Raw genomic sequence first — 24944 nt, 5'->3', positions numbered from 1 at the left:
GTAATAGTTGTCATCTGAGGCAATAAAGTAATGAAAGTCATTATATTTCTTGTGTGACAGATTTCCATTGGGAGAACAGGGTTATGTTGATGATGTTTAATAATGTGGACATTACCAACCATGATACATATCCAGTGTAAATATCCAATATGTCTTTCGGAATTTCGAGAGTAGCCAAAAATTCTATTGAGGTTCGGAGCCTGTTGATCACCAACTAGTAGTGAAATCCTCACAGATCCATTGATTTTGGTTGGATTTTTATAGTTTTTTTCTGTGGAATGAGTATACTGTTTGGTGAAGAGAAAGGCATATTGACTAATGTCATAACTTTGGGGAACAATTGATTGCCAATGAAGATGAATAAATATAAAGATGAAAATATTGGAAAAAAAATATTTTGCATTCAATTGATGCAAAATCATGTAGAAATGTGTTTCAAGAGTTATTTTTTCAGTGGTTGTTGTCAGCACATGTGTTCTGTGTATCTGGAATGCATTTTTTGACAGCCTACCCAATCCACTGAGGAGTTGAGGGAAAAAAACATTTTTCCCATTATTCTGATAAAAAATATAGGGTGCATACACTAAAATAGCCACATATCTTTTTCGCGATATTTCCGGCAGAGCAGACCCTCCAATTATTGTTTCTTAGGGTCAAAGTTAACAGAAAAAACGTAAATAAAAAGTATGGCAGACCATGTCAGGTTCAACCCATTTTTTAGACTTTGGCTCCCCGACTACTGGGAACCACACATTCATTTTCTCGTATTTGAGGCGTGGTTTACAATTGGCTGCCACCGCGAAATGAAATCGCACGCAAGGCAGCACGGGTTTACCCAGGCTAGGCTGCAGTATGACTTTCAAAGAATTTTGGGGTAAAACGGTACAGAAACAATAGTGGACCAAGCAGCTTCGCTGCTCAGACCCCTAATAACTTGGAATTTTATAGTGCCTTTCAAGATACCAAAGGTTGCTTAACAAAAAGGGATAGGGAAAGGGGGGTAAGACAATAACAAATCAACAAGGGAACAAAGGAAGTGAACTGACACCAGCACCTGTGATATAGCAACATGTGAAAAATATAGATAAACCCAGGGCCATTTCATGTACAGCAGCATTGTAAAATGTAAAAACTACATAGAGAAAGTTTTTCAAACATTTATTATCGCATTCATAATTGCACAGTTTTATTGTTGTTGTACATATAAAGATATGATAGGTATTGAAAAAATATATTTCCGATTAAGTGCAATGCGGATTGGGAGTGGACGACTCTATCGCACACTAGTGTTCACACAGTGAGATGCAAGGTATTCCGTACCTTGCCAAAAGCACCTCTTGACACTCCCCTCATTTCAGGTGTAGCAGTTCTACACCTGTAAAGCTGCAGACGAGAGGCTAGTGGTCCGGCACCAGCTGAACCGGTACGGTTCTTCACCTACACCAGGATTCGTGTGAAGGAGCTTGCCTGTGGCCCACCTCGGCTGAGATTCAGCGTCTGTTCTGCTTCAACGGAGGCTTCTGTAGAGGTAAGAGTGAGAAGCTTTGAAGGAAAAGAGAGGACAAAGCCGGATTCTGGCAGAAGCCGGTTATTCTTTCTACGTGCCAGGTAATTTCTATAGACTTTATGTGTTTGTATTATACTATTCTATTATCAATAATAAATGGGATAAGAGCGATACCAATATTTCATTTTTGGTTGTATCATCGATGTATGTGTGTGTGTGTGTGGGTGTGTGTGTGTGTGTGCAGGATGCACAGGTCAGGTCGGCTTCGCCTGAGGCCGTGGCTTGAGGAGCAGATTGAGTCTGGGAAATACCCAGGAGTCACATGGCTGGACCAGGTACTGCCCCAGCTTCTGTTTATCCAAAGTGACTTACATTGAATTCCGATGCATGCCCTTAAGGAGCAGTACATGTTAGGGCATCTTGCTGCAGCATGCCTACAGATAGATTGTAGACATTGGGGATCGAACCCAGAACCTCTCGACTGGCAGTCTAAATAGATCCTAGTCACTAGGGGTCGGCCACCTTTTCAACAGGCAGTGCCAGTTTGACTTTTTCTCATTAATGAGTGTGCCCTGAGCAACAATATATTACATATTAAGCTGAATTATGACACAGCGATCAAAAACATTTCCAGAAGAACTGGAATTGTATTATTTCAACATAGTCCACAATCATGCATCAACATTTTAAACGTTTTTTTGTTGTTATATTTGCAACATGGGCTTACAAATTATAATTACATATATCCAATCTTAAAACACTGCTTTCAGGAACTCATTCACAAACATATTTGCATTGTGAGAAATGTAAAAAACAGACATTATATGAGAACATCCACATCAATATCTTGAAGACATGCACATCGTTGCAAAAAACATGTGAAGGCCATGCATACAGGCCACTTGCAACAATATTTTTAATATTTTCTTTCTATTACTCACAACATAGGTTTAAAAACTTTAATTGATCGCATTTCAGAACACTGATTTCAATAACTCATTTATTTGCACTGGGAGGAAATGCCCATAACAGAATCAAGTGCAAAAAGAAATCGTTAGTAATGATTATGCTGCCACATTGTAGCGGTGAAAATAAATAAATAATAATAATACAATTTAAAAAATAATAATAATGTAATTTTCCTCTGGGAAGCTCTGGGAGTCAAGCAGGTTATTGGCTCCCAGCCAACCATTGCCCGGCTAAGAGTCAAAGTGTCTGCAATTGGCTTCCAGTTTGTTGATGGGGCAGACAAGCCAGGTTTCTGAGTATCTTCGGGAAAAATGCAATGACTAAATTGAATGCATTATTTACAGCAAACTCAAACACACATACTTTACTGTGATTGTGTGTGTTTTAGTCAGCCCAGATCTTCCAGATCCCCTGGAGACACGCTGCTCGTCATGGCTGGAGTATCGACCAGGACGCCACGCTGTTCAGGAGCTGGGCCATGCACACTGGTACACACGCACACACACACACACACATAGGTACAAGTTGGACGCCCAAACGCACACACACACACACACACACACACACACACACACACACACACACACACACACACACACACACACACACACACACACACACACTCGTGTGTGTTAATGGCTACACTGAAGACCCTAGGAGGTGGGGGTTTCTGTGAAACCTGACCGTCTTTAAGCGAAGGCAGTGGCACAGAGAAGCTTGGGACCCGAAGAGCATCTTGGCTCTAAGGTTACCCCAGCATTAATGTCTCTCACAATTTGACTGATGACAGAAACTTAGGAACACAAAGTAGATTTAATTGCAACACAGCTAGTGGTGAAAGGTCTTGGAAGAAAGCCCCAAAAGAAAGCATTACAAATATATATGTGAGTTATATATCTTGCTGCTTTTTGGTACAGTAGTTGTACTTTGGTATCAATCTGATAAAAAGGTGGATGCAGAACCCCTGTGCCAAGCATTTCCCATGACAAGATACGACTAAAGTAACAAGCTGAATCCTACCCAGGGTCACAGTGTATTGACGTACTTGTGTTTGTGTGTGTGTGTGAGTGCATGCATGCGCATGTGTACGTGTGCGTATGCTCGTGTGTGTGTGTGTGCGCGTGTGTGTGTGTGTGTGAGTACGCACGTGGGTTTGTGTGCATGTGTTAGGGCGCTACCGGCTGGGCAGGGACAAACCTGACCCCAAGACGTGGAAGGCTAACTTCCGCTGTGCGCTCAACTCCCTGACGGACGTATGCGAGCTGCAGGACCGCAGCCGCAAAAGAGGACACCTCGCATCAAGGGTGTACCGCATGCTGCCGCCCACGACGCCGCAGACCACTCCGCCTCGCACTCGTATGCACAACACAGGTCGGACAGACAGGTTTATGCAACAGATTTATCATTACGGATTCATGGTCAACCTGTCCGTCTCCATGGATGAAGGCATCTGCTGCATCATGTCAATGTAAATACAGATGGTGTGTGAGGAGGATAACCACTGGGGATCGAACCCAGCCTACACTTTTTTCTAGGTGTCAACAGGTGTCTGAATTGTCACATACATAAGCAGGTCGATCAAGTAGAAACGTCGTATTTCACTCACTTATAGCAGACAGATGGCTATTGAATCTACCAACCAACCTACCAAACATATGTTTAGGAAACTAGCGAGGGAATGATCTCTCTTCGTCCCCAGGGACCCAGTTGCCTGTTGGATATAGAACAGGACGTACATTTGTGGCAGCCAGAAGCACCAATGAGACACAACCTACGCCCGCCTCCCCGTCGTCCTCCACCAATCCAAACCCAGCCGAGAGGAACACCTCTGCCCTGGGTGAGGACAGACAAATGAAATGACCCACAAGACCATGACCGTGTATGGTACTACCTCACACAAGACCATGACAGTGTATGGTACTACCTCACACAAGACCATGACAGTGTATGGTACTACTACACACAAGACCATGACCGTATATGGTACTACCTCACACAAGACCATGACAGTGTATGGTACTACTACACACAAGACCATGACAGTGTATGGTACTACTACACACAAGACCATGACCGTATATGGTACTACCTCACACAAGACCATGACAGTGTATGGTACTACCTCACACAAGACCATGACAGTGTATGGTACTACTACACACAAGACCATGACAGTGTATGGTACTACTACACACAAGACCATGACAGTGTATGGTACTACTACACACAAGACCATGACAGTGTATGGTACTACTACACACATTTTGTGAGAAGCATGGTTAGCTGTTTTTTCCTATTAGTTGCTTAAGTAGTGGTAGTACACACAGAGACCTGCAGACACACACACACACACACACACACACACACACACACACACACACACACACACACACACACACACACACACACACACACACACACACACACACGCATACGTGCGTGGTTGGTATTGGAGTTGTTGTTGGTTTAAGTTATGATCGCACCATTATTTGCATTAGTGTAATACTTTTTGGTCTGTGCAGAGCTGTGGGGGGGGAGGAGCGACCAGCAGGAGCAGACTGAAGCAGTGGTTAAGGTAATAGTCTGAACGGCCTGCGTTTGTAGGGTGCTACATAAGTACAAGCTTTAAAGAGGTACCTCGCTTTTCTTCTGAGGTTCAATATGAGTTTAAGAATAAGTATAATAATACAAATTCAATATAACTATAATATAAGGAAAATTATACCATTTAGAAATATAATTGGAAAGGAATATAATTAAAGTTTATATTTGATTAATTCAAGACCAAATATGATTGTCATTATGTACGGAAATCTATTTTAACTGCAGTAATATACATGATTTAAAAGGAATGAATAGGATTAGAAATCTAAATGTGAATTAATTAATTGGCAAGGGATGGGCTAGTTCTTGTACGGTTGGATGTGGTCTAAGGAGCTACCTGTGTAGGCCTATATTATAGCAGCCTGCAGGTTAAGGATCCCTGCTCTGTAAATGAAATGATGACCATAATGGATTATCTTCCTATGAACTGCTGCTAGCTAGTGGCTGACCTTACTGGATGCTCTCTGTGTTTCACCAGCTGATGGACCATTTCAACAGCACTGAACTCTGGGACCAAACAGGAGAGCAGAACGGGTGGAGAGCTTACACACAGAGAAACCACTGGCACTGTACGACACTGTGTGTGTGTGTGTGTGTGTGTGTGTGTGTGTGTGTGTGTGTGTGTGTGTTTGTATGTGTACAATTGTGGTTGTCAAACCATTAATTAAATCTTTGCACCATCATCTAATACTACCTTGCTGTCCATCTCCCCCCTACTTGTGTGTGTGTGTGTGTGTGTGTGTGTGTGTGTGTGTGTGTGTGTGTGTGTGTGTGTGTGTGTGTGTGTGTGTGTGTGTGTGTGTGTGTGTGTGTGTGTGTGAGGTTTTGTGTTTTGTGTGTGTGCCTCAGGTGACAGTGAGGACTTTCTCCAAACCCACTACTCAGATATCTATCCATGCTGGACTGAATCCAGCAACTCTATTGGACAACAACACTGTGACAAGGCAGTGGGCACTGATTGGTCCACACCACAATAAGAAGTGTCTCTATCCACTGTTTAACCCTGACCTACTGGATAAATGTGCTATAGATATGATTTAAGAAACAATATTAGTGAGGGAAATGCGCTTGCCTCTGTATGAGAACATTTTGATTTTAAATTTGCTTATTTATTTAACTTTTACTCTTTATAACTCTTGAACCTACCCTAATACCTGTCTCTGTATCAACTTCTTAACCCCAACTGCTCCTTCATTAACCATCACTGTAAACCACTTTGGATGGGAGGTTTCTGCTTTCTTATTTGGTTGTCAGTGTGAGTTGAACAACCAAACAAGGAGAGAGAAAGAGAACTAGAGAGAGAGCCAAAGAGAGGTAGAGCGAGAGAGAAACAGAGTGTGAGGAGAACCCGACCCCAGGGCGTATGGTTGAGCTACAGAGGTCCTGTTCCAAGCTTTGTTGTTAGCTGAAGCAATCTGGTTCACTGGCTCCCACACAGAGAGACATGCCCGTGCATGAGCTGCTGGTGCAGGCTATTGCTGAGTCAACCACTTGCCATAACTAGCCCTTATGTATGGGGGGGTCATGACTGTCTGATCCTTGTAAGGGTAAAAAGAGGAAGTTTCTTAATACAAATGTAAAGGCGTTTAATTGTCATTGAGTGCTACTACCGTACTGTACTACCGGAAATAAACTCTGAGCTAACTGTACATTGTGCGTTGCGAAAGAAAGATGTTCCTGAATAAGAGCAAGATAAAGGACTTTTTCGAGAACAGCATTTAGTACTTTATAAGTTGATGAAAGTTATTTCTTATTGGCCCCAAATGAAACCTTTTCCAAACATGAATAAAGGTTTATTTGATGGCATGACTGCATGGGGCCTTTTAACCACTCTTGAGATTTCAGCTCAAATCAGGGCAGGAATCGAACCCGGATCACTGCGATCAGGACTAGGCCTTAATGGTACGCACTCTACCCGTTGAGCCACCGGGAAGCCCTATTTTTTTTTTATAAAGCGTATTTCTCAAACCCAATTTGCTAATACAACTAATGGCAACAAAGAACGTTGTCATGCGCCAACACCAATACTGAGTTATGTGTCAGGAAAGTGAGCGTCCTTTGTTACAGAGAGGCATCTATAAAGGTAGGTATGTGTTTCTAAAATAAAAAAACGAAATAAGCATAACAACTAGACCAAGAACATCAACCAATCAGGTGTCCTTTGGAACACAGCGGTCACACGCGAGTTCAAACAAGAGTCATCTGATTTTAATACACAGAGCAAGGTGAGCTACAGAACATCTAGCTTTCAAGACAAGACACAGTCTATATAGAACAAAACATTCACTGTTCACAAAATAACAATTGGCACAGAGATGGGCAAGAGGTACTAGAATCAATTAACATATTCCAGTGCATAGGATTGGGATCTTTATATGAAGGAGATGGCGTGCAACCATAAAATAGGACGATATGAGACAATTTACAACAAAAATAAATGATTGCGGTATCACAGTAGTATCTTCACACAGATTAAACAGTTCAGTCCCCCAGTATCTGGGGTGGGGGGGGAGCTACTACAGACAGACCTGGTGAAGTCACGTCCAAACAACCCATCCTTAGATGTTGAGGATTTTGAGAATGATTAGAGGGACTATTAAAAGGGTTGTGTGTAAAATGTTGGGGCGTTCTGACCCGTAAGTCATCGCCTAATGTTTGTATCTAAAATATCGGCTACCAATGTAAGGATGAACGAAATCCGGAAGACTGATCTCCATCCCTTCCCTTCAATGGGCATGGTTTTAATACACTTATTAATACTAGGTGTCTAATATACCTTTCCTCTGCGTTCTCTGGAGCCCAGAGGACTGAAGGCCAGCCCAGGAGTGTGGAACTACAGCATAACTGGGACAACAGTTAAACATCAACATCAATTTATTACAGGGATTCAGGTCCTATTGGGTGGTGGGGGGGGGGGGGGGGGGGGGAGTGGACAAGTAACACAGGGAAAATAAATCATAAATAAATGTGTTCAACATCGGATACTTCATAGCAAATATGTAAAAAGCAAAACAAAAAAGTGGTTTTAAACATCAATTTCAAGGAATTTAAGAGAAGACATACATTTATATATTACAAAGACTTGAAATATGATATAAATTAAAAAAAGTAAAATGTACACTTCATTTTTTATGAATGATCAGATAATATAAATGTTGACAGGCAATATCAAAAATTAATAAAAAATAAAGCAGCATCACACATTCAAGTTCATTCATAGAGAAATGACCCTGTTTCACTTTTGTACTGCTTTGCACACGTCCCTGAAGAGGGAAGCGAGGGGGGGGGGGGTGGTTACTAGAATAGATGCATGGGAATTGCTTCAGTTTCAAAAGCATGTTTAACATTAGGCTCAATATCGGTTATGCTGCCACTTAATGGCTTCCTCGACCCCCTTCACACACAATGAGTTCCAATATCTGGAGCTTCTTAATCACACTAGACAGCTGGGGCATCTGGGTGTGTTCAATTACATTAAATCTAAACTAGGGAATTTGGTTTACAGCAATGAACAATTTACATAGCAGTACCGGACTCATGGAGGCTGGTTCATGCAAGGCAAGAAACCTTAACTGATGAAAAGGATCTTTTAGGAGGATTAAGTGAAGGGTTTTTTAAGTGGAGAGGGCACCAAGGCTGGAGAAAAGGGGGATCCTATTATAAACCATCTTTCAACCATAATAGATTTTATTTTACACTTGGACATACTTCATTTATTGTTCTGAATAGGAATAGAAAAATAAAAGTTTGGAATAGATGTTAAATGGCTGGTGGATGAATATGATAGCATAAATTCAGATCAAATACAGTAGCCAGAAACCCTCTCGATTCAATTAACAAATAGTCATTTCATTCTCTGCACAGTTCCATACATTACAGATATGAGTAGATGGGACAGGAAAAGGATGTGTGTGTATATTTGTGATTAGTAAAATCTGTGTGCATTTGTAGTTTGTAGTTGCAGGTGCATCTGTGTTCACCTGTTATTTCCATTGACAAAGTCAATGTTCTTTACTTTGTTGTAAAGTTCCAGGTGAGAACTCAGACCAGTGAAGGCCACATAAGAGACTACATTCACGGACGCCTGCTTTGCACCAACAGCCGGGTGTTACAGATGCAGAGATCCAAATGTTAACTGTCAACGGCTTGCTTGTGAACCCTGAAGTTGAGTAAAGTTTGCAGTTCATGCACACGGAGCTTAACATGACATACACATTCAGTAATAACATCATATGGAAATAGCAGTTTGCATATTGTTAAAATTCAGGTCTGTTAAAGAATTGCCAGTTGTGTCGCTTTTGCTCTTTTTTTGGAATTCTACAAGTATTATTCAACCTTGCATTTATATCACGCAGGAGTATATTTAAGGTTAAATCCATCATGCAAGCAAGTTTAAGTGTTTTCCGTCGTGAATAAAACAGTGTCCCTTCCAACTCCCACAAACTACCAGTATCAGCGTGGACAATGGGTCCCGGCTCGTTCAGATGAAAGAAGCACAGTGAACCAAGGGATCCAGGCTAAAGCGCAGGGCAGTGTAGCACCAAACCTACAAGCCTTCCTCCACTGCTGAAACAAGATGCTTTGAGGCGAATGGGCTTGGCATTGAAAGTCTCAAATATGTCCTTTGAAAGAAGTGCTGCATAACATAGACCGTGGAAAGATTGGGTCATAATAAAAATAAAAATTAAATAGAAATAAACCGTCCAGAAGATTATAGTTTGTTGTTTATTAAAATAATTTCTGGTTAGATCAAAATTAATATAAAAACACAGATGAAATCAATGGGAAATTCCTAAGCAACATTGAGTGTTTAAGATGTGCTCCAGTGTGCTCTACTCAACTTCAAGTTTAATACAAAACAGCATTTAGCACAGAGCTCCTCGGAGAGCAGCTAAGCCAATAGCGTTGAACCTCTACCTGTCTGTCTGAGCAACCTCTGAGAATGAACCACACTCAACAGAATGCTGTAGAGTGGCCCAGCCACCGTGAGGTTCGTTTACAATTCATAATAAATACAGTCATCCAACATGGGCTAAAAACAGCAAAATAAGATCTAAATATATGTCCTCATGCATACCCCACAAGCATTCAACGACAGAGCTGAAGTTGGCCTAAAAATCTCTTATCCAAAAATCTTTACAGTGCAACCAAATGGCCGGTGATGGATAACAGTGCTTTCATTTTAAACAAAAAATAAATGAAGGAAACTGAACATCAGAAACGATATGTACAACATTATGGAAAAGCAGTGGATTCATCTTTTGGTCCTGCTGTCCGTAACAGACACAACTGCTTTGGAAAACACTTCCTCAACCAATGAAAGTAGGATCCACAGGCTGCTTGGGTGCTCTGTACAACGAAAAGAAAAAATAAAGAATAAATTATCTTCAGTTTCTTCTGACAAATGTACTTATTGTAAGTCGCTCTGGATAAAAGCTTCTGTTTAATGCCAACTTTTTATTCTAACATCAGTTTTTATTGACATTTATTACATGTAATCATATACATCTACGTTATAAGTTTTAGGAAGTAGCATTATTAGCAGATTCACTAGTCACACAATCACATACACACTATAAAAGAATACAAAGAGGCTTCTGTAAGAAACTAGTAATAAATAAATGTTAATCTAAACTCACCATCGTCAGAATGCTCACACACACACACATTACCAAGTTATAACTGGGATCCCTCTGAAGCGCCGTGAGAGTATCCTCCTTTAGACTTCATCTGGGCCTGCACCAGGTCCACCTGCCAAAACAACACTCATCATCAGTCTCAAGGGAGGACAGCTCTCCAGGCAGTGCGTGTCGGGTTTGGTGTTGCTCACCGAGGACAGCCCCAGGCCCATGTCCCCAGAGCCCACGTGGGTTGTGTGGACGAAATTGGTCGGCTCCCCGATCATCGAGCGATCTATCCGCCGCCGCCGCTTCTAGAATCGAACATTCATAGAGAAAGCATTCGAAAAATATTATACGGTCATATAAACAACAAGATCAGACAACAGATCAAACTCTTATAACTCATGACATGATGATTATGATGCAGTCAAACTAAATATTTTCAGATATCAGATATGATTGAGCATTAGGTCATACAGGGCAGTGGTGCCAACCCCGGAGGGTGAGACCTGGCACCGGGTCGCGGTTCATAGGGTCCTGGTTCGCGGTTCATAGGGTACCGGGTCGCGATTCATATGGTACCGGGTCGCGAAGGAGTATAAATAACTTAAATTTTTTTATTTTTTTATTGCCGCCTTGAAAAGTAATTCTTCGTTTAAAACCCAATAATTGATTAAGCGAGCTTGTTCAGAAAAATGGCATTGGTTTAATTCATTAGAAATAGGACGGGCATTGAAATTGGTGCATGGTAACCAATCGTATGCCAAAACATGCATGATCCATGCAGCTCATCGTTTTTCCATTCGCTTCAGCTTTATGTGACTTTTAAGTCAAAAGGCTATACTTGAATTAAACAATGACCTAATTTGATCCTGCACTGCACATTACAAATAATAGTCCTAAATAATCATCTTATAATAGAAGATATACTGTGTCTCTAGCATCACACAAAAAGTATAAACAGCTAACTAATTGGTCTCGAATAGGATTATTTCTTTTGACCGTCTCACATTTAGACTGTCTCGACTTGGACTCTAACCTCTTAGGAGACGGACTCGACTAGACCTGGTCTTGACTACAGCAAGAAAGTAAGACCCATGACACCATCACAGAGGCAAATCAACCGCTTTGCTTCAGCCAGTAAATGGGCTACGCCCGGTGAAACAAAACGAATGATCCCATCCCGACTGAGCGATGGCGATACAATGTTTATTAGTAGTGAACTCAGTCTACGCTTTAAGCTACGCTGAAAGTATACAACAGCGAGCCCTGGTGTCACACTTTATGATGGGTAACAGAGTACGGTGCAACACCGGCCCGCGGAAATATTGTCTGACAAAAACGAAGCTCAGACGCGCCGTTTTTAAATTTTCCCCTGATGTCGTCATAAGGGGAGATGCCACCTCGCCTTTCCCTGCCTTGCCAGCCCAGAGAATTTGGCCCGCCAATGAGACAATGAGCTCCACATTAGGGCTGGGACGACGCGTCGACGTAATCGACGACGTCGACGCATAAATTACGTCGACGCGAAAAATGCGCGTCGATTTAAAAAAAAAAAAAAAATAAATAAAAGATGGGCGGCGCCGGAGCGTAGTTGCAACGCGAGTGGCTCCTCAGACTTTCATAAGTGCTAGGCGCCACGCACTCGTTCCTCTAAAGTATGGGAATTCTTTAATGTGAAATGAAACGATTCCGTGATATGTCTTCTTTGCAAAATGGAGATGACTTTCCATTCTAGCACCACGGCAATTCACCAGCACCTGAAGAGGCGTCACCCGGTAGCAGCTGCAGATGACTGAGCACCGTAGAATTCTAAGAATGCATTACTTTGCACTTTTATTTTGGAATTTAAAGGCAATAAACATGTATTGAAATGTTAAGGAATTCAGATATGTAAATCAACATGTATAAATTGCTATTAGTCAATTAATGGGGAGATAATCGAGAATCGAATCGAAATCGAATCGGACTGAAAAAATGAATCGTTAGATGAATCGATGCATCGAAAAAATAATCGCTAGATTAATCGTTTAAAAAATAATCGTTTATCCCAGCCCTACTCCACATGTGTGTGTGATTATACACACTGTAATGCAAGTATTGCACACTTCTTTGTTATTTGGATAACCTTTCTGATGTTGGTGTATTGGCGCATAACTCAAATGGTATTTCCAAAACGAGACTGTAGTTGGGGTTATCTCAGCCATCGTTGAGCCCCGCTGCCAGGCAGCCGACAGCGGGCAGCCGGCAGTGCGCGGTTCAGTCTACTTAGGATTGATGTGGAAGTGGAAGAATCAGAAATCGACAGTCGTTTGTGATTCATAATATCATCTGGAGGCGCACACAGCTTTGGGCCGTGATAATATGTATTATATGATATAGATATCTATTAGGGATGAATCGATTATTCGAGTACTCCTCGTTACAAATGTACTCGGTTGGTGGACGGGCAAACTCGAGTTTGCGTATACACACAAACAAAGTGTTCTGAAGCAAATGTATACATTTTCTGTGCTGCGCCACTAACGCATGCTGGGGGCACAAAGCAAATGAAATGTATAAAATTTCTGTGTGGCACGTGCCGGGTGCAGGCACGCCAGAATTCAGAAAGTTAAGAGATGGCGGTTAAAGCAAAGCGCAGCGATTATTGAAATACTTTAAAGAAATAGGAGATCATAAGGTGGAATGTAAAATATGCCAAGCGAAATCAAGCTACCAGAGTACTACAAGTACTATGTGGCAACATATGCTCCTGAAACAACGGTGAGTTCGGGAAAGCAGACCCGCAGCAACCAAGTGTGTCGGCTACTTTCACCGCAGCAAGACGCAGCTGTAATCCCGGCCGTGTAGAGAAGATCACAACGCTGAGTATTTCCATAGTCCATTTGCTGCCGTTTTATTTGCAGCTTTAAATTATTTGCAATGGATAGGCTACTTTTTTCGTTTTTGTTTTTTTTAAACCGTTACAGGCCTTGGTTCGACGTGATTTAAATTGTGAGACGCATATTTATTTTTGTAAGGAAAATGTGTTTTTTTTGCAAAAATAAATAATGAATACTCTGATAACTGACTGTTTTGATGGAGAATAAGCATTACATGTTTGGTTGGTAATATTGCCGTTCATCATTAGGCCTATTCCTGCTGCAGATGCATTCTAAAAATAGATTCGATTAAACGAGTACTCGATTGATCCTCGAGGAATTCCTTCGATCACTCGAGTTTGAAATTTACTACTCGTGCCCATCCCTAATATCTATATAATGTTATTTAGATATAGAGCTCCAGGACTGTAACGCAAGTGTTGTACTCTTCTTTGTTATTTGGATAACCATTCTGCTGTAGGCGTTATGGCGCATAACACGTCGGACTCTCGTCTCTCGCATTTCCACAACGAGACTCGTAGTGGGGGTTATCTCAGCCATGGTTGAGAAGGAATTGGGGGAAAGGAACTTTGGCTTTGACTCCCTGAAGTACATGAACCGCGACATTGAGGAGAAAGGGATTGTTACCAGCGATTGTCTCCCGCTTAAGCCCCGCTTCCCACTGCCGTGGGGTCACCGCCTCGGCGCTGCCCGCTGCAGGACGCGGTGGTGCCGAAGCGCTGCCCGCTGCCGAGGTTTAGCTGAGAAGGTAGAGCAGTTGTCTTGTAACTGAAAGTTTGCTAGTTCGAACCCCAGCTCCTCCTAGCCGAGTGTTGATCTGTCCCTGAGCAAGACACTAACCCTAACTGCTCCTGACGAGCGTGCTGTCGCCTTGCATGGTTGACTCTGCCGTCGGTGTGTCAATGTGTGTATTAACCGATGTAAGTCGCTTTGGATAAAAGCGTCTGCTGAATGCCCTAATTGTAATTGAGGCGGTGGTCCCTCGGCAGCGAGGCTCCAGCGGGAGACAATCGCGGGCAACAATCCTTTTCTCCTCCATGTCGTGGTTCTGTCTACTTCAGATTGATGTGGAAGAACCAGAGACGTCGGAGATCCCGACACAGTCGTCTGAAATTCATAATATCGTCTGGAGGTGCACACAGCTTTCAGCCGTGATAAAATATATTATATGATCTAGATATCTATGTATAATATGATATTATTTAGATATAGAGCTCCAGGACTCCTGCCGGAGCACCCGGAGTGTTCTACAATATTTAGAGAACACGGCCAAAGTGTTAAGTGTGAATATTCATTATGGAGGTTCTAGCACACAATACAATGGGAAGATTTCAAATAAGACTTGGATGCAAAATGTAGCCCTTTATTATACAGAAATGTGCAGTTTGTGTATTAGCCTAGGACACCCTTGCCAGATTATTTATCTAAATAGCCCCATGTTGTTAGAATTTACTAAGTTTATGCAAGGTCTACGTTCCTGCAGTACTCGGCGTTGACTCGGTCCTAAAAATACAATATTATTGTAAATTATATCACGTCAAAAAAGCGGTAGCTAACGTTAGTTGAATCAAGCAAACAAATACCTCGAACCTGGACTAAAATGTATAACACGTTATGATTTGAGGGATAGACGGTAACGGTATTATATCACGGTATGTTAATTTTCAAGTAACTTCCATCTCTGAAAAACACTAATGTTTAATAGTATGGATTTTAGGGCCCGACCGATATTGATTTTTGAGTGCCGATGCCGATTATTTTCAGAGAAAAATTACGATTACGATTTAATCGGCCGATTAAAAAAAAAAAAAAAAAAAAACATGAAACGTAGTTTTTGATACCTTAAATATACTTTAAACACTTTTGACGAATATGTGAATTGAATGCAGAATCTTTGAGTGTTTTAGAATACATTTACAGTCAAAAATTAGTGTAATGTAAAATGTAAAATAAATAACTAACTCCCAATGTGCTGCGCTCGTGAGCAGTGACTAACACGTGCGTGCTGAGCAGTATGGTCTCACCGTTAGTCTACAGTATAACAAATTAACATGGCCTGGGACCTAAAGAAAAACAGGCACAACATGCTCAAACAACGCGCCTTGTGTACATTGGTGAGGTGAGCGCGCAGCTGCCTGAGCGAGCGTGCTTTCATGTTGTACGGTAAAATTCAATCTCCTCTTTTTTACTCCAGCTAAAGTTGTTAGTTAGCAAGGCGAGTAGGAGCGCAATCTGCAGGATACTAATCGCAATAACATTTATATAAAATAAAAAAATAAAAAAATAAAATAAAAAAAAATCGGTTGTAATCTGCGTCTTTTTGGCCGATGCCGATTATTTTCAAAAAGGCTATAATCGGCCGATTAAATCGGCAGGCCGATAAATCGGTCGGGCCCTAATGGATTTGTTTCTCCACTTGCTTGCGGACCTTGCCGTATAGTTTTGGCATCTCACTTTGGCTGAAGTGTGTGCGGGCAGGACACGCGTACCTGGGATCGGGTGTTTTGACCATCTCTTTAAAGCCCTTTCTTCCTTTTAAAGGGAACCATGTCCTTACACAGCTAAACAGTGACAGTGTTTGTTATCTCGTTCCACCGCTGGCATTTTGTCGTAAGGACTGGCTTTCAAAATGCCTGCGGAAGCAATGTCTGATATGCAGAGACAGCTTCACTCTACCAGCGTCTGTCTCGTACGGTGTGGATTGGAATGAGCTCGTGAAGGGAGTATTGCACAAGCACACATCAGCGCTTGCTGCGCGCCTGCGTGCTTGCGCAAAAGCATACTGCCTGAGAAGGCAGTATCGCTGTCAAATCTGTCCCTGGGAAAAGTAACATGGCGCTGAATTGAAAAAGGAACTATTTTTCGTTACGATATTTTCAGTGGTTGCGCGTAACTTATTTTTTACATGAAAAAGTAGTTAGGTTACTGTATTAACAGGTAACTTACTTTGTTACGCGTTACACACACACACACACACACAACTGTCTACCGGTCACACGGTAAGTCAAAATCCATACCGTAGCGTAAATTCACACTGGTGTACTTTCTACACCGTTTATACCGTAGGCCTACACCCCTACTTCAAATTGATGTTAGGAGTTTCCATCAGACTCGCGCGGTATCCAGGCGTCTCATCCGACGAGCTCAGTTGGCGCTGTGTCGTGCTTCAAGATTCTGAAGCGTGCTGAGATTCCGATTGGCCCAGAGAAATGTCAATTATAAGAATTATCCAATAATGTTTCATATGAAGGACAACATATGAAACATATATCTGCATTAAAACATCATTGTTTACATTATAGGTAGTTTCTATTTAAACCGCAAAACTGGGGAAACAACACTTATGATTAAAACCACGCAATTGCAGACAGGCTTTTAACCGCTGTTAAATGAAAAGTAAATCATGGCCTGATTTAGGCCTGCCGTCTACATACTGTAGCCTAGTTCTATCAAGCTTAAGCTCAACAATCACCCTAAACAAAAAGAGTTCAGCAACAATTGCATTCAACAAGAAACCCTGAAAAAAAAATCCAGCAATCAAGAGTACAGCTTGGTGCATGATGTTTGAGACAATAGGTTAAAAAACAGTAAGTAAAATTGTGCGTGAACCACAGAGGCCACGGTCGGCTGTGATCATCCAACTCAATGGCTGCCAGATCAAGCGCCACACATACCGTGGTGTTGTACTATAAGTATCGATAAGCATTTTAACACTGCCAAATATGCCTGTCTTAAACTTTTTCCCGGCATGGACCGCGAGTTGCAAGACCAAGGTAATATACCGTCTTGATTTTGCACCCCAATGTCATCCCTCTAACCCTAAACATATTAGGGGTTCCATTTTCATGGAAATGCAATTACGGCATCACGGTACCAGGGGCAGGACTTGGGTAGAGGTGTTTATGTAAAATGTGAGACCCACAGCCGGGAGTTTTAAAGAAGGAAACAGCTGAGACAGCAGGTCAACTGGTCGTCAAGACAACAGAGACAACTCAGCGACATCAACATGAGTAGTTTTAACTGGAGAAAACGGTGAAATCCAATCCAAGCGTAGTTGCAACATGTGATGCAGTTGCATTTAATGAAGACGGTGAAAGATGGTGCGAGCTACAAGAAAGTACCAGAGGAACTTTGATTACGAGGCTTTTCTTGGATACAAACAAGTGGTCAGCAAAATAAGGAATATGTTGGCGTTTCTGCACTTGTAAATTGTTATCGCGTTTGTAGCTTACACTCAGATGTATTCTACTCATTCTTGCATGCGTGTGAATTGAATAATGAAAAAGAAAATACTCCAATGAACCAAGAAAGCCGGCTCCTTGACGAAGGGGGAACATACCCCCACGGTTTAACACAGGCAAGACAGTAAAATTGTAACATCGCCCAAGCATCGAACTGCTTGGCGCAGTGTAAAAAGACCTCATGAAGCATTACCCTCTATCGGAAAATGCAGTCAACCGCTGTCCAGACAGAGCTCTAAACGTCCACACAAATTTCGCCGCCTGGTCGTGACATTGATACTAACAGGGAATTTTACATCACGAAAATACATGTATTCTAAGCCAAGTGGAACATTCAAAAAACATTTTACGAGACTTTGCTCCCGTTTCCTCTAAATGATAGTCTTATTTCTAGTGCTGTAGTCAACCTAAGAAAATCTTGGAAGACATAGAAATTTGATCAACCCTACGACCAACTGATTGGTAGTTATCTCTTGATTAACTAAAATCGCCACAGTACACTCTAGCTGATAGCCTTAAAAGTTGTATCAGGGATGCTAGGCCGAAACATAAATTATCCCATTCATCAGATCTTTCCTCAAGATACTGCCCACCCCATCAGCAGGCCGTCAAAAAAACGCATCCCTGTATGCAGCTTATGCTCCGAGATCGTACACAAAAACAAATGGTACTAACAACCCCTCAAAACCAAAATAAATAGTATTCCAACCAATCACCAACAAGGGGTGGGTGCTGTGGGTTTTTGCACTGTGTTCACGAGTTTTTTCTGGATGCACGAAACAGGGAAGGGAGGGGCGACTTGGCTCTGTTTGTTTAAAAAAAGATATATGTTTGTTCGCTTCAAATACCAACACAAGTGAGTCACCCAACATCAATGACACAACCTTTAATATCTAGTTAGTAAGTGCTGTTTGGAGAAAGGCAGTGGGAGAAGCAGAGCTTAAATAACGACGCTTGTCAGGCCCCGTCGTATATTACTGTGGTTCTCTCAGGAAAATTTGAAAAAAATAAGTGGTTGAAATGTAAATCTGAGAATAGAAAAGAGAAACCGTGAAAAAGAAAGCGCATCGAGAAACGTCAATGTCGTAATTTTCAGGAGGAATTTACTAATGGGATAACCTCTTCATGCTCTAAACTTCCCTGGTGTTGTGGTTATTTTGTGCGGAGAAATTAGCCAACAGTTGCATGAAGCCCATGCGACTGGGAGGGATCTCGGCTGACAAAATATCTTGGGAGGGGGTACACGAAGTAGTACAAGTTTTCGAACCACTGGCATAGTAGATAGAAAACACACTAGGGCTGCAACAACTAATCGATAAAATCGATTACTAAAAGCGTTGTCAACGAATTTGGTCATCGATACCTTGAGTCGCACGATTAATACGTCACTCGTAGGCGCAGCACTGTTTATAGCCAGCAAACGACAGGATGGTTCATGGTTCATGCACGCCCACAGCGAGCTTTAGTGTGAGCGACCACAGCTTGTATTTGTCATATCTTAACACTGGATTGTAGGCCTATATAAAAGTCTTGTACCTTCACTGTCTTCGGGTTAAAGAAACTCCTTCAACTCAGTATCCGTCTAGTCCAACGAAAAACTCTGTCAGCTCGGCACCGGAGTCGGCACCGCGTGCATCGACAGTCATTCAAATCAGCGGTACTAATCATCACACAACCGGACGGTGTAGAAAGTCCCGTCAGTTAAAAATAGTAATCCCGTTTTTAAATCCATGTTAAAATCGGCAGGATATAGAGCTAGTTAGCTTAAAAAAAAGTCGCAAACAGTGTCAAATATGATGTGTTCAGATCGGCTCAGTAATATGATTCATGTGTTTAAAAACACACAAAAAAACAACACGAAAACCTGTTTTCCCAGCAATATAAAACAGATAGTAAAGATTGTGACCTGTTTAACGTCCTATCTTGAACTATGATCATCTTATCAGCAATTAAAGCAATAATACAAGTTCTATTACAAGGAGTCTCGAAAATGGTATCAATATCATTAAAAATAAACAATCTCCTGTCAGCTGAGAGAAATTAAGATGATTTAATTTATTTTTAACCATGGACATCCCTCGTGTGTATATATATATATATATATATATATATATATATATATATATATATATATATATATATATCTCAAACATTGTATGTTTTTTTTGTGTTATCCCAGTTATGATTTTTTTATAATTTAATATTACTTTTAATAGTTCCGGGACGTTAGAGCAATAACCTGGTGTTTTTACACTGCAGTCTGCACTGTGAATTTGAAGTAATGTTAAGTTTTTGAATAAAGATGCATGTTTCTTTTTTTTTTATCCGATTCATCGATTATTAAAAGAATCGTAAGTTGCAACCCTAAAACACACGTCAGAAAATTTGATTCTTAAGGTTTTGATCTGCGTCTAAAAAATGTATCCCATTTCTGATATGCTTACATTCAAGCCCATCGGGAATTAAACACAAAGGTTGACGACAACATGAAAGAAAATAAGTTCTGCATAATGTTTTTAGATGATATGCCTGCATTCTTTTTTGCTTCTTTTTTTTAATAAAATGCGGCCACCCCGAAGACTTCTGTGACCTATTGTCATTAGTTTTGAGTACATTTTCAATTAGTTATGACTAGCAACTAGGGATGGGAATTGATAAGAATTTCACGATTCCGATTCTGCTTATCGATCCGATTCCTTATCGATTCTCTTATCGATTCTCATTGGGTGAGAAAATAAGTACAAATGTGTTGGTTTGTATTAAATCTCTTTAATATCTGATCAGAAGTGCGTCTAGAATTAGGAAATTGTACATTCTCAAATCAATTGGTCTTGACAAAAAATATATATGTTTGGCTTTTTAAGCCCAGTGCCATCATTATGTGCCATATAACTAAAAACACAGACTGAAAACAGTCAAGTAAGAGCTTGTGCCTTTTGGAATGCGAACAGTGCTCATTTGCATTCAACTTGTAACAAAATTCAACTGACATAAACAAAATGAAGTATTGATTAGACAGAGATTTATTAGATGGGCCTACCTAATAAACCGTTGGAACACACACGACCGGAAACCATAGCAACGCCGGTAAACAAACCCCGAGAAGCCCAATCCCTATGAGAGCTCCCAACGCTACGGCCATCCGGAGGCGCACAGAGCTGTTGGCCGTGATATTATATATAAAATTATATTATATATAGAGCTCCGGGAGTCGCAAACTGCAACTATCACTTTCTCCTCCGTGCTGCAGTTCACCCCGGACTGCACTGCACTGAGTTTGACGGTTGAACGCTGATTGGCTGTTACGTTACATACGTCACTCAGTTGTCACGCTGTTGAACGCTGATTGGCTGTCATCACGACAAAAACTTGTCGCCGGTTTTCTCTCGCGAAAAATTCGCCCGATACGCGTCTCTACATTCACTTTGTATGGGATCTTCTCGCCCCATCGCGTTTGGTGTGAACGCACAATGCGCTTCTTCCTCGGCGGCACCATGTTTGCTGCGTTCTGAACCAAAACAAAGCAGCGTGTGTGTGACGTCATGGCGCATTTGCTGCGACCGGAACCGATAAGCGGAATCGTTAAGCAGGCTTGCTAATGATGCCAAGGAATCGGTTGACTCGGCACCGGTTCTGAACAAGAACCGATTCTCGATTCCCATCCCTACTAGCAACCCTCTTTAAGTTGTGCAATATATATATATATATATTATTTTTAATGCATTGGTCTTCATTTGCCCCTCCCGCCTTCGAAAAATAATGGGTTAAGAAATGCTTTTTCCCCCGAATGAAAGGAACGGCAGCAATTGTCCAACCAATGATGACCAATAAATTCAGTATAATCGATATATCGCCCAACCCTACTAGGAATAAATTGAATACCAATTTCAGTGCCCAAAATCGTACAGGTAAAGGACAGTCCTAAACTTGGAATGCCATGACAAACTTAATCCGCAATCCATAGATATTAGTGAAGATCAGCACCTCCACTCATATCACTTCTCTAAAGTTAGTTTAGTCAATAGCTTACAGTTTGTAGAGGATATCACGTGCTTCCTCCAAGACACACATGGCAGCGACCACACACTACGGTGACAGACGGACATGCTGAAATTGTAGGGATGGGTTTGGGAGGGGGGGGGGGGGGGAGAGATTTTATTTTGTGTGCTGTGATATGTACTGAATAGAAAACAATGTTGAAATAGAGGTTTGTACTATTTTTTGTTATGCAGAGTAATGTACCGAATTCCAGGTACCAGTAACGGTTCAAATGGAAAAATACCCAACCCTAGTAGTAGAGATGCTCCGATGACTCTAATCATGATCGGCCGATAATGGCTAAAAATAGCTTGATCAGAGAACCAGAAAAACGCAGATTCCGTGACGTAAATTACTCGAGCAACCTTTTTTCCCATTTCATGCGTCGCGCGCACATTAAAGCGGAACTTGACAGTGGCAGCAGGAGTTTTCCCGTCTACAACATTGCACTACACTGCCAGGATTTGACGCGGTCGCTGTAAAAATGGCAAAGGATTCAGTTTTATGTTCATTGTCGTTTACTGAGAACTTGCATAACTCTATTGGAACAGAAACTGGTGCTTGCCCTCATCCAGTATACATAGATAAATATGGAAGATTCCCATTCCCCTGCCATTCTGCGATTGGCAGATCATGATTTTGGTGATCAGTAATCGGGCCCAAAAATACTGTCAGTCAAGTTTTGTGATCAACGCTAGCATGGTAACCCGTTTATCTCAGCAGTGCTGCTTGTCTGACAAAAAGGTCCTGCACGCACATGAAGCAAGTGGTGAACACGCCACATGTATGGTGCAGGAGGCAAAAATATATATATATTTTTAAGCTTCATGAGGGTGGCTATTATACGCTCCCGACAGTCACAAAAAAATATGTAAGACTTACACAATCATTTTAACAACTTTTGAATGCTTTATATTCCTTCTTTGAAGCATGTTTAAACTTTTGATAAAAGGTACGAAAGATCATACAAACAGTGCAGGGCGGTTATAATGATGCACATATTCAAATGACTCAGGGGTCTCAATTCTCCTTAGTCTATTGGCCTTAAATATCTATTTCATCTCTGAGATGACATAACGGTAGGTTATATTATAAAACAAATCCTCATGATTAATAGTCCTTCAATTTAGTTGAAATGTACACAACTGCACCATACCCAACCTACTTTTCTAGCATGCAAATTTAAAAAGACAGGGAAGATATGCAAAGAGGGCAGATACCTGAAAAACAATTTATGCCAGGAATACATTGTTGGAGCCAAGAAAGGGCCTCTAAAGAGCCATTGGTGTCTGCATATAATGTACTCACAGGTTGAGGCTGCTCAGCAATGCAGCAGCTGAAACACACCCAGAACTCAGTCATTCTGAGGCTCACTGAATAGCCACAGCAACTTCCTCTCTGGCTTGTCTCGCTCTCTTTCTGACGTCCTGACTTCCTGCCTGACAGCGTCACAAACCAACCACTGTGGCAGGGAACCGGAAGACACAGCCACAGCCGTTGTTTTTCTGGGGGCCCAAACAGCTGACGCACACACAGGGGCAGCTCCTCCTGGCCTCAGGCAGCCCTCTCCTGTGACAAGCAAAACAGCCAAACAATAAAACAGTTGTGTATTCATATTAACAAGTCATTACTAAAGCCACCTGATATGGCTTGTTTGTATTTTATTGTAGCGGTTTGGACTAACATGTTGTAAACCATGGTGATGCGTGGTGATATGATCCGTGTGTGGGCAGAAATCCTCCCTTTTGTAATAGCACCGAGACATATTTTAGAGGAAGGAACCTCAGAGCTCTCTGCTCTTACTGCTGACTTAACTGGCGTTTTGGTCATTGATCCCATGATACATTCTGTGGCATTGTCTTACATATTTGGTCTCAGTTATCATTCTTCAAACTATGGTCTGCCTTACTCTCTTGACCTTGATGAACCAAAGAGATAATATTAAAATGGCACACCCTTACTGAATTGACATTACAAGGCAACAGACGAACATACCTCAAAAGTGTGATTAGTATCAGGTCATAAGACCTCTGAAGACATGGTCAAGCAAATTCATACACCATGGTATTAGAAGAGAACAGGTTTTGAGTGCAACCAATTTAACTTAAAATGAAAGTGTAAACTGCCTTTGGCAGATGCAGATAAAAGCGAATTCATAAACTGTTTTTTTCAACTATATGCAAAGTTATTTATCTTGAGCCTGGCTAAAGTGAGTGATTTCATAATACGTTTCAACCCAATCTTCTTGACACACCATGCCCCATGCAAAAAAAAAAGCATAAGAGATCTCGTAGAGCTGCAGCTGGTGTGTAACGTTACAGACAGTACGAATTGTTCAAATCGGGTGTGTTTACATCTTTGTACAACCGCTATTTACCAACAAATCACTCATCGACCACAATCCCTTCAGCTCCACTGTAGATGAATTCAGTTCTTAATGCAATACAATTCGAAAACAATAGCATACAAACATTACCATTACCATTTTATCAAAATATGTTAGCATACCAGCTAGCTCGCAAACCTATCTGACATAAATGGATACGATTAGCATTGGCCAACCTAGCATTAGCTTTGCAGCTATTTCGTTTTCGAAACGGTTTTTCGAGTTACAGCATTATTACTAGGGGTTACAGCGTGATTAAAACACATTCATACATTAACGGATGTGATTCTTTGTGAGCTGCTTTTGGGTGCTTGGCTTGCAGTATAAAGACAGGGAGAACGTACCAGAATATCGCAGTCAATTTCCGAGAAAAAGTAAAACGACTCGAGCTAGAAGCTAACGAACCAAATCCAGTAGAGATGCGGAAGTTTTCCCCACGCTGATTACTTGACGTCATGGCGTCAAATAGCGTTAGTATGTGGCGTTCAAAACAGGTTGTACTTACATTTTTATACAGGGGAAAACATGTAAAAAGATTTATCCACATAGCAACAACCTTCCAAAATATAATAATAACAATTAGTTGGAATTATTCAAAGTTTCGCAAAAAAATATTCTAAAAGCGAGATAATTGCAAAACACAAATGTGGTTTGAATGAGATTTATGTCATCGCTAGGGGACATATTTATGGCCAT

The 24944-nt window shown here is 41.3% G+C and overlaps 2 protein-coding genes across 2 annotated transcripts; one reads left to right on the top strand and one right to left on the bottom strand.

The window, feature by feature from the left end:
- Positions 1-1299: 1299 nt before the first annotated feature.
- Positions 1300-6792, top strand: LOC132472358 (interferon regulatory factor 1-like). Its single transcript, XM_060071950.1, has 7 exons — positions 1300-1842; positions 2865-2964; positions 3647-3945; positions 4148-4313; positions 4999-5051; positions 5559-5649; positions 5930-6792. Exons 1-7 carry the CDS (start codon positions 1627-1629, stop codon positions 6055-6057), a joined length of 1053 nt encoding a protein of 350 aa, XP_059927933.1. The 5' UTR covers positions 1300-1626; the 3' UTR covers positions 6058-6792.
- A 481-nt stretch (positions 6793-7273) lies between these two features.
- LOC132471806 (CDC42 small effector protein 2-like) lies at positions 7274-24727 on the bottom strand. The gene is made up of 5 exons (XM_060071096.1): positions 24593-24727; positions 23171-23431; positions 10911-11012; positions 10753-10831; positions 7274-10429 (listed from the first exon to the last, which is right to left on the bottom strand). The coding sequence occupies exons 2-4, from the start codon at positions 23222-23224 to the stop codon at positions 10757-10759; spliced, it is 231 nt and encodes a 76-aa protein (XP_059927079.1). The 5' UTR covers positions 23225-23431; positions 24593-24727; the 3' UTR covers positions 7274-10429; positions 10753-10756.
- Positions 24728-24944: the final 217 nt, after the last annotated feature.

Source organism: Gadus macrocephalus, chromosome 14 (genome assembly GCF_031168955.1).
Source record: "Gadus macrocephalus chromosome 14, ASM3116895v1".
Classification (NCBI taxonomy): domain Eukaryota; kingdom Metazoa; phylum Chordata; class Actinopteri; order Gadiformes; family Gadidae; genus Gadus; species Gadus macrocephalus.
Note: the sequence above shows the minus strand (reverse complement) of the source record. Positions and strands in the feature narration are given on the sequence as shown.